The sequence below is a fragment of the Mesocricetus auratus genome, unplaced genomic scaffold, assembly GCF_017639785.1.
Source record: "Mesocricetus auratus isolate SY011 unplaced genomic scaffold, BCM_Maur_2.0 Super-Scaffold_100018, whole genome shotgun sequence".
In the NCBI taxonomy this organism is placed as follows: domain Eukaryota; kingdom Metazoa; phylum Chordata; class Mammalia; order Rodentia; family Cricetidae; genus Mesocricetus; species Mesocricetus auratus.
In genome coordinates, this window is record NW_024429199.1 from 33,626,276 (window position 1) to 33,641,293 (window position 15,018).

At 42.8% G+C, this 15,018-nt stretch overlaps 1 protein-coding gene across 2 annotated transcripts in view; it reads right to left on the bottom strand.

Moving 5' to 3' along the window:
* Positions 1 to 9,116: 9,116 nt before the first annotated feature.
* Epm2a (EPM2A glucan phosphatase, laforin) overlaps positions 9,117 to 15,018 on the bottom strand; it is a 92,052-nt gene continuing 86,150 nt past the window's right edge. The window contains exon 4 of one of the 2 annotated variants that reach the window (XM_040758148.1): positions 9,117 to 11,637. In XM_040758148.1, coding sequence (XP_040614082.1) covers positions 11,360 to 11,637 — 278 coding nt within the window. In that variant the 3' untranslated portion in view covers positions 9,117 to 11,359. The remainder of the gene's footprint in view (positions 11,638 to 15,018) is intronic. The other variant, XM_040758149.1, reaches the window with a different exon arrangement.

Sequence of the window (15,018 nt, forward strand, 5' to 3'; positions counted from 1 at the left end):
TGGAGGACAGACTCAAGGACTCATGTGTCCCCTCCTATCACGAGTCCCGGGGTGGAACCCAGGTCAGTAGGCAAGTGCTTTTACCCACTGCCATTTTCTGGGCCCTGACATGCATTTCTTAACATGTAAGAAAACCAAAACTTAGTCTCTTGCTATAAATTTAAAATCCATGATGTTAAAGCATGACAAAGAAGACATAACTTGGTCAATTAGCTTTGGAAAATAAATCCAAAGACCATGCCTACATAATCGCTAGCCAGCTGGGCCTCTCCTGTGATCTGCGCTGCTAGATTTACAAACATATGTGAAACCTCCCTTGAGCTTTCTTATATATGTATAGTACAAAAAAATGAAATGTAGGGCAGCCTAACTAATTATCTACTAACTACATCTATATACCTAGGGACTTTCCACCAGGACAGACATACAAAGTAACTATGCAACCAACCAAATACATTATCTGCTTTACTTCTGTCCTCACTCTGTAAAATTCTTATACTTACCTCACCTCAAAGGAGCTCCTGAACTAGTTTCTACTTTGGAGCTGCCCAGTTCCTGAATCTGTGTTTGCTCAAAAAATTCCTGAAACTCAAAAGCTCCTCAAAAATCCATGGGCATTGTGCCTTACTTTTCCCTTCAACACTCTGAAAGATAAATCCTAACTCAAACTTTTGAGGTTGATTTAAAGGTATGGCATTTGGATTCCAATGACTATGTCACAAGAGCTAGAGACAGATTTGTGTAACTTGACATCACATATGGATGTGAATGACTATATCTAAGAGCTGGAGACAGATTTGTGTAACTTGACATCACATATGGATGTCAATGACTATACCATAAGAGCTGGAGACAGATTTGTGTAACTTGACATCACATATGGACACGAATGACTATATCATAAGAGCTGGAGACAGATTTGTGTAACATGACTGAAGGTCATGAGCCGGTTCAAACAGCAGGGACTTGCGCTCAGGCTTGTTTCCTGAAGCTCTGATGTGCAATGTGTGGCTCTCAGAATTCTGGAACATTCAGTCCACTGCAAGACCCTTTTAGCTTTGAAGGCAGATAGGAGACAACATTAACAGACAAGGAACCAATGACATAATAGCATGGACCACAGGGTCAATGACAGCGTCAAATCCAGAACGTGTAGACAGCAAGTCCAGAGAAAGTGAGAAAAATACCAAGGGGACAGGCAGTGAATGTGACGTCTGACTTAGAACAAAGAGCACACACAGCACGAAGAAGGCAGGAGAGGTTAAACTGATACTTGTCTGTGGCTGGAAACAGGAGTGGGATGATGACAGCTCACTGCTTGACAGGAAGCAGAGGACATGAAAGGAAGGAACGTCTCTGTTGTGCCTTTGCATCTTCCACTGTTCATTCCAGTGGCTTCTACAAGCTGGGCTGCACAAATCCATGGGAAGAACATGAAGAGGAAAATTCCATTTGTGTCTTTTTATGCCATCACTGCCATAGGGGCCAAAACGTACCAGTTTGCCCTTTGTAGCTTCTTGTTGGTTAATACAACCAACAAGAAGGGGTATTAACTTGTCCAAAGTTAGATGCTATGGCTGTGGCTTCTCGTCCAGGGAAGGCCTGTGCCTCAGACTCAAACGCAGTCTGATGCATACACATACTCAGTCATGCACGCATACACCTCTAACTGCAGAACTCAAAAGCAGTATTGGAATTATGTTAGGATGCTGTATCGTTCATGCTCTTTCATTATTCTCTCTTGCAAAGTCATCATATGGGAAATTTCCTTGCTGCCCGTCCTGTGTGTTTCATACATATTGCCTCATAAACCATTCAAGGTCTTGGTAAATGGGAGGAAATTATTCCCTTTTCCTCCTTAGCTGGCCATCTCTCCTCAAGCAAAGCATATTAGCACTTTTTTTTTTTTTTAGTCAACAGGTAGTACAAAAAAAGGGCTACCTTGGGGGCTCATTTAAGCTTCATATATTTTCAGAGCCATTAACAGTGCTGAAGATGCAGGTGCCTCGTGGGGGAGATAATGAGACAAAAAGAGCTTCTCCTAGAATGAACCTGTAAGAGCCGACTCCCATGGAGAGCTAAGTGCTGGTACTCCTGGGTGGACGGCAAATGTCGAATTAACACAAATATACAGTTGCCAGAACCAGACTGGCAGTAAATTATGTTGAAAGAAATTAAAGAATGGAGAAAACGACTCGGCAGATTCTTTGATAAATAAGGTCAGATTCATAAGGAGGTTTCTCTTTAGGTGTGCTTGGCTAACACATCATCCTCACAAGAAGCCTTTGTCTTTTGAAAGTAACAGGCAACAAGTTCTTCCAAGGGGAGCCAGGAGGTAGTGTTTATTTGGAAGACCAGGTAGTTAACAAAAACTTAGTATGTCTATTACACTTGCCTTAAGCAATTCTCTAATCTGTCACTTGACCTGACTGTGATAAGCTCAAAATTAAAATATGAGCAAGACTTGACCAGCTAATACCCTTAAGGTAATATGGTCCACAGAAATATGTCAGTCAATGGGTAAGAACTAACCCCATGAGTGATCAAGTGGACTGCCACCAGATTGCATTTTCATCAGAATGGCCTTAATGCATTATCTCTGTGAAGAATTGGTAAATGAAAACAAGAGGAATAAAATTATTTATATTCTTTCAATCAAGACACCTGAAGAGCCAATAACTTTGGGCAATGATTATCCCAGCAAAGACATCCTGTCCTTCTGGAATGTCCACTTTCTTTACCAGTTCTCATTGGGGAAGCTGTCTGTGCCTCATCCCATTTGGTTCTGGATAACTTACTCTAGTATTCCCTGCACACACAACATGAACCCCTGCACACACACAACACGAACCCACACACACACAACATGAACCCCCATACACACAACACGAACACACACACACACAACATGAACCCCTTCACACACACAATATAAACCCCTGCACACACAATATGAATCCCTGCACACACACAACATGAACCCACACACACACAACATGAACCCCCGCACAGCACAGAGGAGTGCACTGTTTCCCTGTCACTCTTCCTTCCCAGTCTTCTCCAACATCTCTAGGAAATGACCCAGATCCGGTGGAGCATACTGCTTTCTCTCTGAGCCCTGCAGACTCGTTGCGTTTCCTGAGTACTTGTTATTTGCTTTCGGTGCCTTGCTGAATATGAATGTGGGGCTTTAATGTTTGTGGGAAAGAAAAAAATACTATGTTGACCTAATAATAATTAGAATCATAGACTGTTCATTTTGGAGGGGACCATATAAAATCCCATTCAATGAGCAATCCTCTTCAAAACATTGGCAAGCACGTAGGGGGGGGGTGACTTCAGATGTTCATTTAGTGGCAAGGGTCTCTCTCACAAAGCAATCTAGTTTACCATTTTCCATTTCTACTCACAGTTTCTTCTTAAAACAAGCTGCAGGATATTCTCTGCCCTTGATACCCTAATTATTTCTGTCCTCTGCTACGAGGCAATTGCCTTGTTTCGTTATACAAATACTAATGCCATTTCCTTCCATGGTCTTCTTTTCTCCAAACCAATCATCGTAAACTCATTTCTATCTCAGTAATTAAAGCCTCTTAATACAAATATCCTGAGTGCCAAGGGTTTGAAAACCCTGCACGGTACCGGGGAGGTGGCAACCATTTGCCTGGCTCTTCAAAAGGTGGAATTACCATTGAGCGAGTAAATGTAGTTCATTAAGGATAAGTCAAGTGTGAGAGAAGATCATGAGTCTGAACCAGGGATGTATTCCAATAACCCCCAAGAAAACCAATAACGAAAAACAGAAGGAAGAGGATAAAGACGAGGGAAGAATGAAAGGATAGATGTCCCCACCAATATTTTCTTGGCCTTCCTAACAACATTTTTTTCTTAAAAGCTAAGCTAGGACCATGAGAGGAAAATGGTACAAAACCACTCATAATCACAATTGTAATAATGCTTCCACAGAGGAGCCATAAAGGCCAGTGGACACAGGTTGTTAGGATTCCCCTATTGCAAGGGGAAAGTGGAATGAATCATGACTGCCAGAACATAAAATCAAGGGAAAAACAGAAAAGACAAAAAAGGTGTTTGTCAATGAAACTAAATGAATATAAACAGTCGAAACATAATAGCAGTCAGGAGGACTTTAATTTGCATTACCAGGCTCATCAACCACAGAGCACTTTCGAAAACTGTTGGCTTCTTTTGACTTTCAGATGCACTGTGGATTTTATGTTTGTTCGCATTTGCTTCTGCATAGTGTTCCTTGTGCATTCTGGATACAAATCCTTGTCAGACATTTAATTCCCAAATATTTCCTTCCACTCTGTAGGACACCTTCTCATTTTAACTTGGGCTGTGCAGAAGTTCAGTTTGATGCAGATCTGCCTGCTTCATTTTGCTTTTACTGTCTATGCTTTTAGTATCAAATTCAAAAATTTAAGGAGCTTCCCATGTATTGAAAACTTTTTGTTTCTTGTCTTTTTAAAGATTCGTTTTTATTTTGTGTGTATAGGTGTTTTGCCTACATATGTTCAGTATCTAAGGGGTGCAGAAGAGAGTGTTGGGTCTGAGCCCCATGGGAGCTGGGAATCCAACCCAGGAACTTCATAAGAGCATGCGTTGCTCCTAACTGCTTGTCAGTGTCTTCGTTCCCTGGGTTCATAACTTATGTTTACAGCATTAATGCACTTTGGACTTTGATGACAGCACCTTGGCTCTTATATATTTCCTTTAATAATATTGGTATGTGACCTGGCATAACTACAGCACAAAATCGTTCATGTCTTATGTTTCAATAGCTCCAAACTTCTGTCACACTCTGACCATTCTTTCAGTAATACTCTCACATAACAAATCTGTGAAAACAAGGAAATCCACCCCTTTCTCAACTCCTCTTTTTAACATATACTCCCTTTCTTGAGTTTTATTCCCACTCTTCTAGGCAGTTTTTATAATGTTATAGATTATTATGTATGCCCCCTCCAAATTATTATGTAACAATCTTCATTCACATTGCAAACATATCAAAAAATGAGGCCATTGCAGTTGATGTCACAATGAAGGCCATACTCTGGCATGACTGATGTCCTTATTATGGTGGACAAGGCAATAGCTCAGTCAGCAAGGTGAAAACACAAAGACAAGAGCTTAATCCCCAAATGCAGGGCTTTTTTGTTTTTGTTTCTTTAAAAACCGGGTACTATGGCATGCATTCATCATCTTACTGTGGAGAGAAAAAGGACATATAATTGAGGTTCCAGGAAGCCAGCCTAGCCTACTTAAGAAGGACCAAGCCAGTGGAAGTTTTTAAAAATTTTTAAAGTGGCTAGCACCTAAAAATATCTTACATTATTATCTGACTTCAACATATGCATGGAGATCCATGTACATTCACACACAAACAAATAAATAAATAATAAAAACCAAGATATTTGAACACAGACTCCCACATATGGCATTCACTCAGTGAAGATGAGAGCTGAGAACAAGATGGTGTTTCCTCTGCAAACCACAAACGTGCTTGAAATTTCTGGAAAGGAAAATGAGAAACATGGCCTCTCAGTCCTCAGAAGAACCAACCCTGCTGACATTTTGTGCTTGATATTCTAAAATCATCAAGGGAAGCATTTCTGTTGTTGAAGCCACCACATCTGAGGTACATTGTTACAGCCACCCTAGCAAACTGGCACACATCATACGCCTACAGTTTATATCAAAGGTATGTTGTGTGTGGGTGTGGTGTGTGTAGCCTTATAGAACAATGCCTATAACATCGTAATCTTGCAATAATTACTAACTGTTGTCATCCTTCTCTGCTGTACTATATTCCAACCTCTGTAGCCTTAAGTACTTCACCAAAAGGTATCAACTTCTAGCTCCATGAAGTCTACATAGTCGTAATAGAATGGTAAGTGGTAAGACAACACAATAAGTAGTATTTTTTTTGGTTTTTCGAGACAGGGTTTCTCTGTATTGTTTTGGAGACTGTCCTGGAACTCGCTCTGTAGACCAGGCTGGCTTCGAACTCACAGAGATCCACTGGCTCTGCCTCCCAAGTGCTGGGATTGAAGGCGTGCGCCACCAACGCCTGGCTTGAGTAGTAAATCTTGTATTATGTTATCCCACTGTAAAAGTTCTTTAAAGAGAAATAAGGCAGTGACTATGGGACAGCAGCAATGAATCCAGTCAAGGTATTTTAAATAAGTGGTCCCAGGAGACATCATTGAGGGAAGTTGTTGCTGGAGAAAGCATTCCTGCTTGTACTAATCTGTTTTCTGTTGTTGTAACAAAATTCTAGAGGCTAGGTGCTTCTCAATTAAAACAGACTTGCTTGTCTCAAAGTTTCAGAAGCTGAATGTCCCAGATCAGAGGGACCAATAGATTCCACCCCTCTGAAGAAGATCTCATGACACTGTCCCATGGGGTGGAAGAGAGATGAGGGAAATGAATGCTTGCAAAATGATGCCAGAGCATCAGTGGCCTTGCTATACAGCACCCACATGAAAACCAACTAGGGTCCCATGAAAACCACAGTAATACTTTCTTGAATGATCTAATTACCTGCCAATAATGTGCACCACCTAAAGGTTCCAATGCTCTCTACATGTCCACCCAGAGGATCATATTTCCAGCATGTGTAACTCCAAACCACAGCCTAACAATAGCACAGTCGGGATAACTGCAAGTCTAAGGGTCCTGAGGTTGAAATCTGCCTACGATATTCAAAGAATAGCAAGAAACCAGTATGGTTGGAGCAGAGAAAATAACTTGGAAGACAGTAGAATAAACAGGTCAGAAGGATATAGGGATATAGATTGTGTGAGCCAGTGGAAGCTTTGATTTTTACCATCAGTGTCACTGGAATTTGGGCATAAGTCTGACACCTCACAGGTCACTATGTAGAGCAGATTTGATTGGTGTGGGAATTATGGGAGAAGGAGGGACAGAATCAAAAACCGCATATAGATATCTATTCTTGAAACCTGGCAATGTGGCCAGACTGGCTCTGAGGAGCTGTTTTGTAAAGGAGTCAAGGAACTTATACTAGAGATGTGACACGCCATTCTGATGGACCAAAAGTAATGTCTGAAAGGGAGAGGAGTCAAACACAACTTGGATACAAAGCTACTGCTTATTGTGTCCCCTGGAAGATCAAGCACAGAAACCTTAATTCCTTGATGATACAGTGTTAGGAGGTGGGGTCAGAGCCCTCATGAATGGTTTAATGTCTCTCTTGTAGAAATGGTTTAGCCAGCATGGCTCACCTGTGACCATGTGTCCATTTTTCATGAGTTGAGGCAGCACAAACCCCTTATCAGAAACCAGGCAGATCACATCACCATACTTTTGAACTTCTAAGGCTCCAGAATCATGAGGCAAAATGAGTTCTTCTTCATTCACTAGCCAAAGCAGCAAGTATTCTGTTACAGCAATGAAATACAGAAATACACATCCATGAAATGGACTGAGAAGACTATTGGCATAATGGATTAGGGAACAAAGGATCCATTTATGCCCTTCCTCTTCCCTTTAGTATTGCCCTTATTTTTATACAGAAGTAGCTTCATCAATTTCTCCCTTTACTCTTAGGCTTGCCCTTTCAGATTTCCTTTCCTTTCCTAGAGGTTACATAAAGGATATACAGTGTTCCCATTGTTGGATCAAAACATTACGTATAGCTGATTCTTCTAAATGGGATCTTGTGCCTCTGAGAAATAGCAACATGCTTAGCTTGTCTCTTGAGCACAGAACCTGACTTTCCACTCACTTCCATTGCACCATATTCCCGAGTCCTCCTGAAAGCAACCCCTCCCCTTCTTACAAATAGTTGTGGTTTGAATGAGAATGTCCATAGATGCATATATTTGAATATTGGGTTCCCAGTTGGAAGAACTGCTTGGGAAGAATTAGCAGGTGTGGCCTTGTTGGAGGGTGTGTGTACCTGGGAGTGGGCTTTGAGGTTTCAAAAGCCCAAACCATTCCCAGTTTTCTGCCCCTCTGTGTCTCTGCTTCTCTGTCTCTCTCTGCCTCCATCTTTCAGATGTGAGCTCTCAGCCACTACTCCAGCACCGCGCTGTCTGCCATGCTTCCCACCATGATGGACCCTAACCCTCTGAACCCATTGCCTTGGTCATGCTGTCTCCTCACAGCAATAGAAAGTAAGGCACAAATATAACTTAGCTTTGTGTTTACTCTGTTTTTTCCCTCTGCTTACCCCAGTTTTCATTAATCCTCCCATCAAGTCTTCCCCCTCTATATTGTTTGGTCTCATCTGCATTAAGCCTCCTCTACTCCTCCACACCATGATGATCACCTTACCTGTGTTCCTGACTTACCCATCTCCTCTGGCACTCAGTTACAACACTCTCCATTAAACTATGGAATTTTGGCTCTTTTCTCCTCTAAAGTATTTGCATTTGATTATTTTTAAAGGGAATTTGGATTTTAACTTTCCATCTTGCCTCTGTTTCACAGTGTACGGAGAGTTCTAATTCCCATTTAGTTCACGTTTGAGTCTCTTGCTTCATTATTTCCTTCTCATTCCTAAACTCTTTACTACATTTTTTTCTTCAGCATTTTTAGGACATGCCAAGTGAACAAAGAGAAAAAGATTGTTATTTTCTCCTTTTTACCAATTTTGCCCCACAAAATAAAAGAAGGTCATGTTTGGAGTCTAAAGGACAGTTAATGGTACCTTGGTGTTCCTTAACCAAGCATGAGATCTTCTTAGGATTCCCTGTGAGAATCCTGTGAGTGAAGTTTCATTGGTCTGGAGGTATAAATCAAGGTTCAGGGTACTTTAGCATTTGTAAGGTCCTGAGTTCCATTCCAGCACCCCACACATACCCACACTCAAAAAGGTGTTCAGTAAGAGTCACTTGAGACAGAATCTTCTGTGGTGTCCCACAACATTCTTGAATCTCACCTTCACTTCTTTGTGGGGCTTCCATATTAGACTTCTGTCAACCATCCTTTCTCAGAGGTTAATGAGAAAAGACAACAAAGAAAAAGCCATTTTTCTCAGCTGAATGCCCTTTTTACAAATAAAAAAAGTATGTTCTTCTAGATTTCAGAGTAAGTTGACAGCATTAAACAATTCTGTGGCACAAAGGTCTTTTTTTATGCTTTTATTTAGCAAAATTCCCAGGTGATTTTTGAGATACATTAGACAACCCATCCACTGAGGGCAAGTGGGGTCATTCTAAAATGTTCGTCAATAGTTCTCAACAATTTTGCCAGAGTCACAGAGAAAAAGCCACCTGAAAAAAAGGCCATTGTACAATGGAACTTGTATAGCCAGATTTCTTAAGATATTAACAAAAGGCTCTGGCGCTCTCTCCTCTCTCTCTCTCTCTCTCTCTCTCTCTCTCTCTCTCTCTCTCTCTCTCTCTCTCTCTCTCTCTCTCTCTCTCTCACACACACACACACACACACACATACAAGAACACCATGTTTAAAATACTCAATTTAAAAATTAAATTTTACCTAATACATTATGACTATAGATTGGTTCTTAGACACAAGAGCTACACCTAGCTATATTTTGCAGAAGAGGCTGGGCATCACTTGATGTTGGTTTACAGACTTAACTTTGTAACGATAGGAGAAATATTTCTTGTAGGGTGCTCAGTCCAAAGCAAAGACCACCTCACTGGGTGTCTTGCTGCCATGCTGAAACATCTCTCTCCCTTGCTTCCTCCTCTGAGTGCCATCATGTCTAGAAATCTTCCCTATCCTGAGCACTATGGGAACTCAGGCTGTGGCCTTCTTGTCCCCTCTGCCTCCCAAATCACCACCTCTTCTATCTGTTAACACGTGCTTACAAAATAGGGAAGAGAAACACACTTGGGCCTCACATTTTAACTTTTGACAGTATGGGATCTGAGAGACAACCCTAGCTTTGCATCTCATTTCATGGGCTCCATGGATGACAATGACAATGAACATGAGCTTTCGCCTCTCTGGCCCACAGTGAAGTGTCATCGCATTAGAGGTAGGAAAGCAACTGGCCCACAGTGGTGATAAAGATAAGTCCCCCTCTGTGCCCTAATATGCCAGCTGTAGATGGCGACTGTCTTCCAGAGGATGGAACATAGATGCTTCTAGGATGTGTATCTTGGGAAGCAAAGTTTTGCTGATATTTGTACTTCTGATAAAGCCCAACAGAATAATCCACGTTTGGGAGGAACTGCAATGTGCGCCGTACTGAGCTGATTACCGTGCCAGGGACAGCACCTCCTTACACACAACACTCATCTGTGCACTTGGCCTCCTCGGGCTCCTTCCGCTCATGAACTATGACTCAGATAAATTGGCCTTGAAATCACACACCACAGCTTAAAGAAGGTTGAAGAGAATAAAATGGTTTTCTAAATGCACTGTCCCACATCTCACTGTAGAAACAACTGCAGGGGTAGTGACGTTACCCTGAGAGGCAAGGCTGCATCCATGACAGTCTGCTGGACAACTAATTACAATGGAAGCAGCACTGAGCCTAAGAGATGGGATTACAAACTTCACCTCGTTCCTACTTAGCATGAGACTTGGGCCAGCCCGCTGTGCTGAATAAACCTCCACTGGGAAACCGTGGTGCTGTGCGGGAGCACACACCTGTAATCCCAGTTCTCGGGAGACTGGGGCAGAAAGGTTACCATGGGTTATGCTAAACTGAGTAGTACAAACCCTGTCTTGAGGGGGGAAAGTAGCAATTAAAAGACAAGAAAAAACAGAGGGCCAACTATTCCTGCTATCACATGGGGAGGACAGGGAAATAAGAGGGGCGGTATCTCAGAGATGTTAACAACTGTGAAACGGATGAAGAAAATTACAGAAAGCCGTGGTTTTATGTCCATGGTGAGCTCTTTCTGTATCACATTCAGGCTTATGTATTTATCTCTTCCCCTGGCAAATGACTAGAATTTCAGTTCAGTAAAATGCTTATGTGTTTTGCATGTGTGTGCATGCCGTGTGTGTGTGTGTGTGTGTGTGTGTGTGTGTGTGTGTGTGTGTGTGTAATGATAAAATCCACATAGCCACTCTCTTGTCTTCTGCATTTAAAGCATCACAAATCCATAACAACCCATGCAGTGTCTGTAAGCAGAAGCCCCAGCCTACGGCAGCAGCAACTGCAGGCATACATTGCCCAACTGACTTTGAGTTTTTTTCATGTGGCATGCAGTTTCCTTTGTAAAATATTCCACAGAGAAGCCCTAACAAGCTGTAATAGAGGGTATCCACAGGTGACCTGGGGGCTACAGCCGCCTCAGTTCTGATGGGGTCTTTGTCTATAGATCTTCCGCTAGCCACGCCCCTGGTTCCGTATTAAGACAACTAGAAGGAGAGGCAGGCTGGTCACCTATAAGCTGCATATGGAAGAGTGAACCTTCCCAAACTTCTGAAAAAAGTCTTCCTGCGCCTGGGCCAAGGCTTCTTCATCAATGTAGACTGCGGGCCTCTTGGCCATGATGAAGTACTGCACCTTCCGCAGACTCCAGCCAATCACGTAGTGGAGCCAGCCGCACACTGCAGCTGTGGAGCGGCCCACCCCGGCGTTGCAGTGGACGTACACAGTGTGTCCGTTCTCCAGCAGGGCGTGCAGGAGGCACACAGCCTGTGGCAGCATCTGCACCCGGCCTAGACAGAGGAAGCACAGAACGTGAGTGAATAGAGGAACTGCTATGTCACAGCTAGAAATTCTGCCAGTGCACTACAGCAGAACCCTGAGCTCAGGGGAAACGGGGTGTGACCGTTTGCTTCATTTCCTGCTTTAGTTGAGAAAAGTGAAACAAGTTCAATACCTGAGAATACCAAGGAGGAGCGGGCATCCCCGATAGTCCGTACCTAACCTAACTATTCCAGGGATATTAGTGCTTTTTGAGATGCTCGGCATTGATGAAAAGCTCTCTACAAAGCTAACTACCAAATGTTTTGGGGAGGGCAGGAATCAGAAGAAAGGATTTTTAACATCTTTTTGAAAACATTTGCAGAGATTTGGCAGTGGTTTTAGAGGATTTCAAAGAAAACTTGATAAATCCTGTCCCTCTCAATCTCACTACTCCTAAGTGTCCTTCCAGGCAGACAGAAAGCACACAATTAGTTCACACTGGTTAGTGACTCAGTCATACTCACTGCTTAGATAGATGCAATATGAGACAGAATTTAATATGCTGGTTTTCATTCAAGTAACCGAGTATGGGATAACCAATCATTTATGTCGCCACAATCCAGTGAATACTGACACAGTTTTACTGTCCTCTGACTGCTATTCTGATGATCAAATGCCCCCCCATCCTGAGAAGTATGCTGGGTCTGGCTGATTCCCAGCAGCTCCTGAATCCGGCCAGGCAGGGGAGTAACAACCGACCATCCTCTGAGCTCTGAGCTGACCATTCTTTCTGCTCATAAGCTCTCTCTAGAGAGACATTTAGTGAGACTTTTGTTTATCTGTCTAGTATTTTTGTGGGCAGCATCATGACAAATGGCTTCAGAAGGGAATGAAAGAGGGTGACTACACAGAACTATTGGGTTTTAACTGTGCACTTACAACTTGGCATTCTCTAGTTTCTCTGTATATCATAGAGGGACACGATGGCCCCAGGAGGATCTCCCAGGACTACAGAGATGTCTTGTGTCCATGTTATGGTCCCTGTTGGATGACTGAAGAGATGAGAAGTCCCTCCCTCACCTACAGGTCTTCACTGAAGCCTAGAATTATGCCCTGTGGCTTTCACCCCTGAGATGTCCTCTTTAGCAGTGCTAATACTCTGAAGTGGCCAATACAGTGCCTTAGAATCAGAAGCCAGTACCTTGAAAGTAGAGTTTTCATAGAAGCTCACCATGCCTCCAAGATCCCCTCAGTCATGATCCCAATGAAACCCTTAAGTGGCCACTCAAATGCAGTCAGTCTGACCACAAAGCCTCTGGCATTGACCCCTGTGCTGTGTTCCTTCCTAACCCACCTGGTTACTGGCACTCTCCATCTCTCATCTCAGTCTGGATTCTCAAAGTCCCTCCATGTTACTATGACCCTGTGTGACTTCAGTGTCTTCCCAGGTCTAAGAGGTCTGCATCCAAGGGCCCCAGTGCAGACCCCGAGTCACCAAGGAATGATAAAATGGTCCTCACTGTATCAACCAGAACATACAAATTTACAGATAAAAGTTTCCAGCCTTAAAACAGTAAGGTAAAAATAATCAGATTCTTTTTCTAAAGGTTTACTTGTTATCTTATGTGCATGAATGTTTGCCTCCAAGTATATACATGTACCCCATCATGCCTTGTGCCAGGGGAGGCCAGAGGAGGGTGTCAGATCCCCAGAAACAGGAGTTACACACTGTTGTGGGCGACTATGTGGGTGCTGGGAACCAAACCTGAGTCCTCTGCAGAAACAAGTGCTATTAACCACTGAGCAATCACCCCTGCTCCCAGATTATAGTTTATGAAAAATGTTCCAGATTTTAAATGTTGCTAACTAAATTGAAAAAAGTACAAACCTTATGTAGGTCAAGCAAAACACTCCACTGTCGGGAGTGAGATCATTGTTATTTAGGACCTCTTGTAAACACTGCCAGCTCTTTTAAGAATTTTGTTATCAGCCTTCCTGCCCTTTCCAATTCCTTGATAAGAAGAACCTGGGCTCACAGGAACAGCTGATAACAATCTGCAGTTAGATTACTTAATAACCCTTCTCCCTACAATTAGGTTATTTAGTGACTCACCCTGCAACCTTTACCTGCTGCTCAGCATCAGTGATGGTCTGCAACTATCAACACCCCTCAGTAAGTGACCAAAAACACTCCTTGGTACCTGACCATGAACACCCCTAGGCCTGATTACCAGGCAATGACCCCCCCCAATTCCTACCCTAACTACTATATAACATGCCTGAGGAAAATAAAATCTCTCAGCTTGATTGGGAAGTCTGTCATGCTGTCTGTTTCTTGTATCTCTTGTCCCACCATTCCAAGTTCCCGTGGGCTCGACCCCCATGTGGCCAGGGTACTCCACCATCTGTGTTTCCCCCCTTGGAATTTAAAACAAGCATTGGGTGTAAGTAGATGCTCGCTCAGCAGTCATTAGATACCTCAATAAAAACTGAACAAGGAGCCGGGAGGTGGCGGCGCACGCCTTTAATCCCAGCACTCGGGAGACAGAGGCAGGCGGATCTCTGTGAATTCGAGGCCAGGCTGGACCGACAGCCTCCAAAACAATACAGAGAAACCCTGTCTCGTAAAACAGAAAAACAAAACAAAAACTGAACAAGGAACAGCAATGAAACAATACCATTTGTTTGATCTGAGACACTGTTAGACTTCTCCATTCTACCTTGTGTTCAAAACCTGCTATAGGCTAGTCTAAGTCTCAGATGTCTAAAAAAATCCCTGAAAGGGAAGTAGGTATTGAACAAGCCAAGGTTATAAAAAAAACAGGTTTTTAGCACCTGGCACTTTAGAACCTTAAATAGGGGAGATCAAATGCCCCTAAAGGAATGCTTTGCTTTGTCTAAGGTTGACCAAGAAAGAAATCCACAGCAAGCGTGCACATCTTTTCTTTCTTAGCCTGGGGCAGTATATATAACGGTACACATTGTTATTTTACTTGGACAGTCTTGTTTTCCACCTTCGAGCTATAGTGTAGATGAGGGTCCATCTTATCTGTGTCATCCTCTGTAGAAAGGTAAAGAACTCCCGCCCCTATCTGAGAAGCTATGGGCCCTTGATAGTTTCTAGGCAGAGAGAGTCAGTTTTCTTCACAAGTGTGTCTCTTGCTGCAGAGGATGGCCCCACATCATATGGTCAGCGCAAAGCAGACCCTGGGAGTTATATACAAAACAAGTCTACAGTGTGGGAAGGGTGTACGAAGATACAGTGAGGGGTGGATCTGGGCGGAATTACAAGGAGGAGTCAGGGTAAGTCTGATCAAAATACATTTTATGAAATCCTCAGAGAATTAATAAAATATTTTTTAAAACTTGTGACTAATCATACAGTCTACTATTGTTGCAATTTAAGAAAA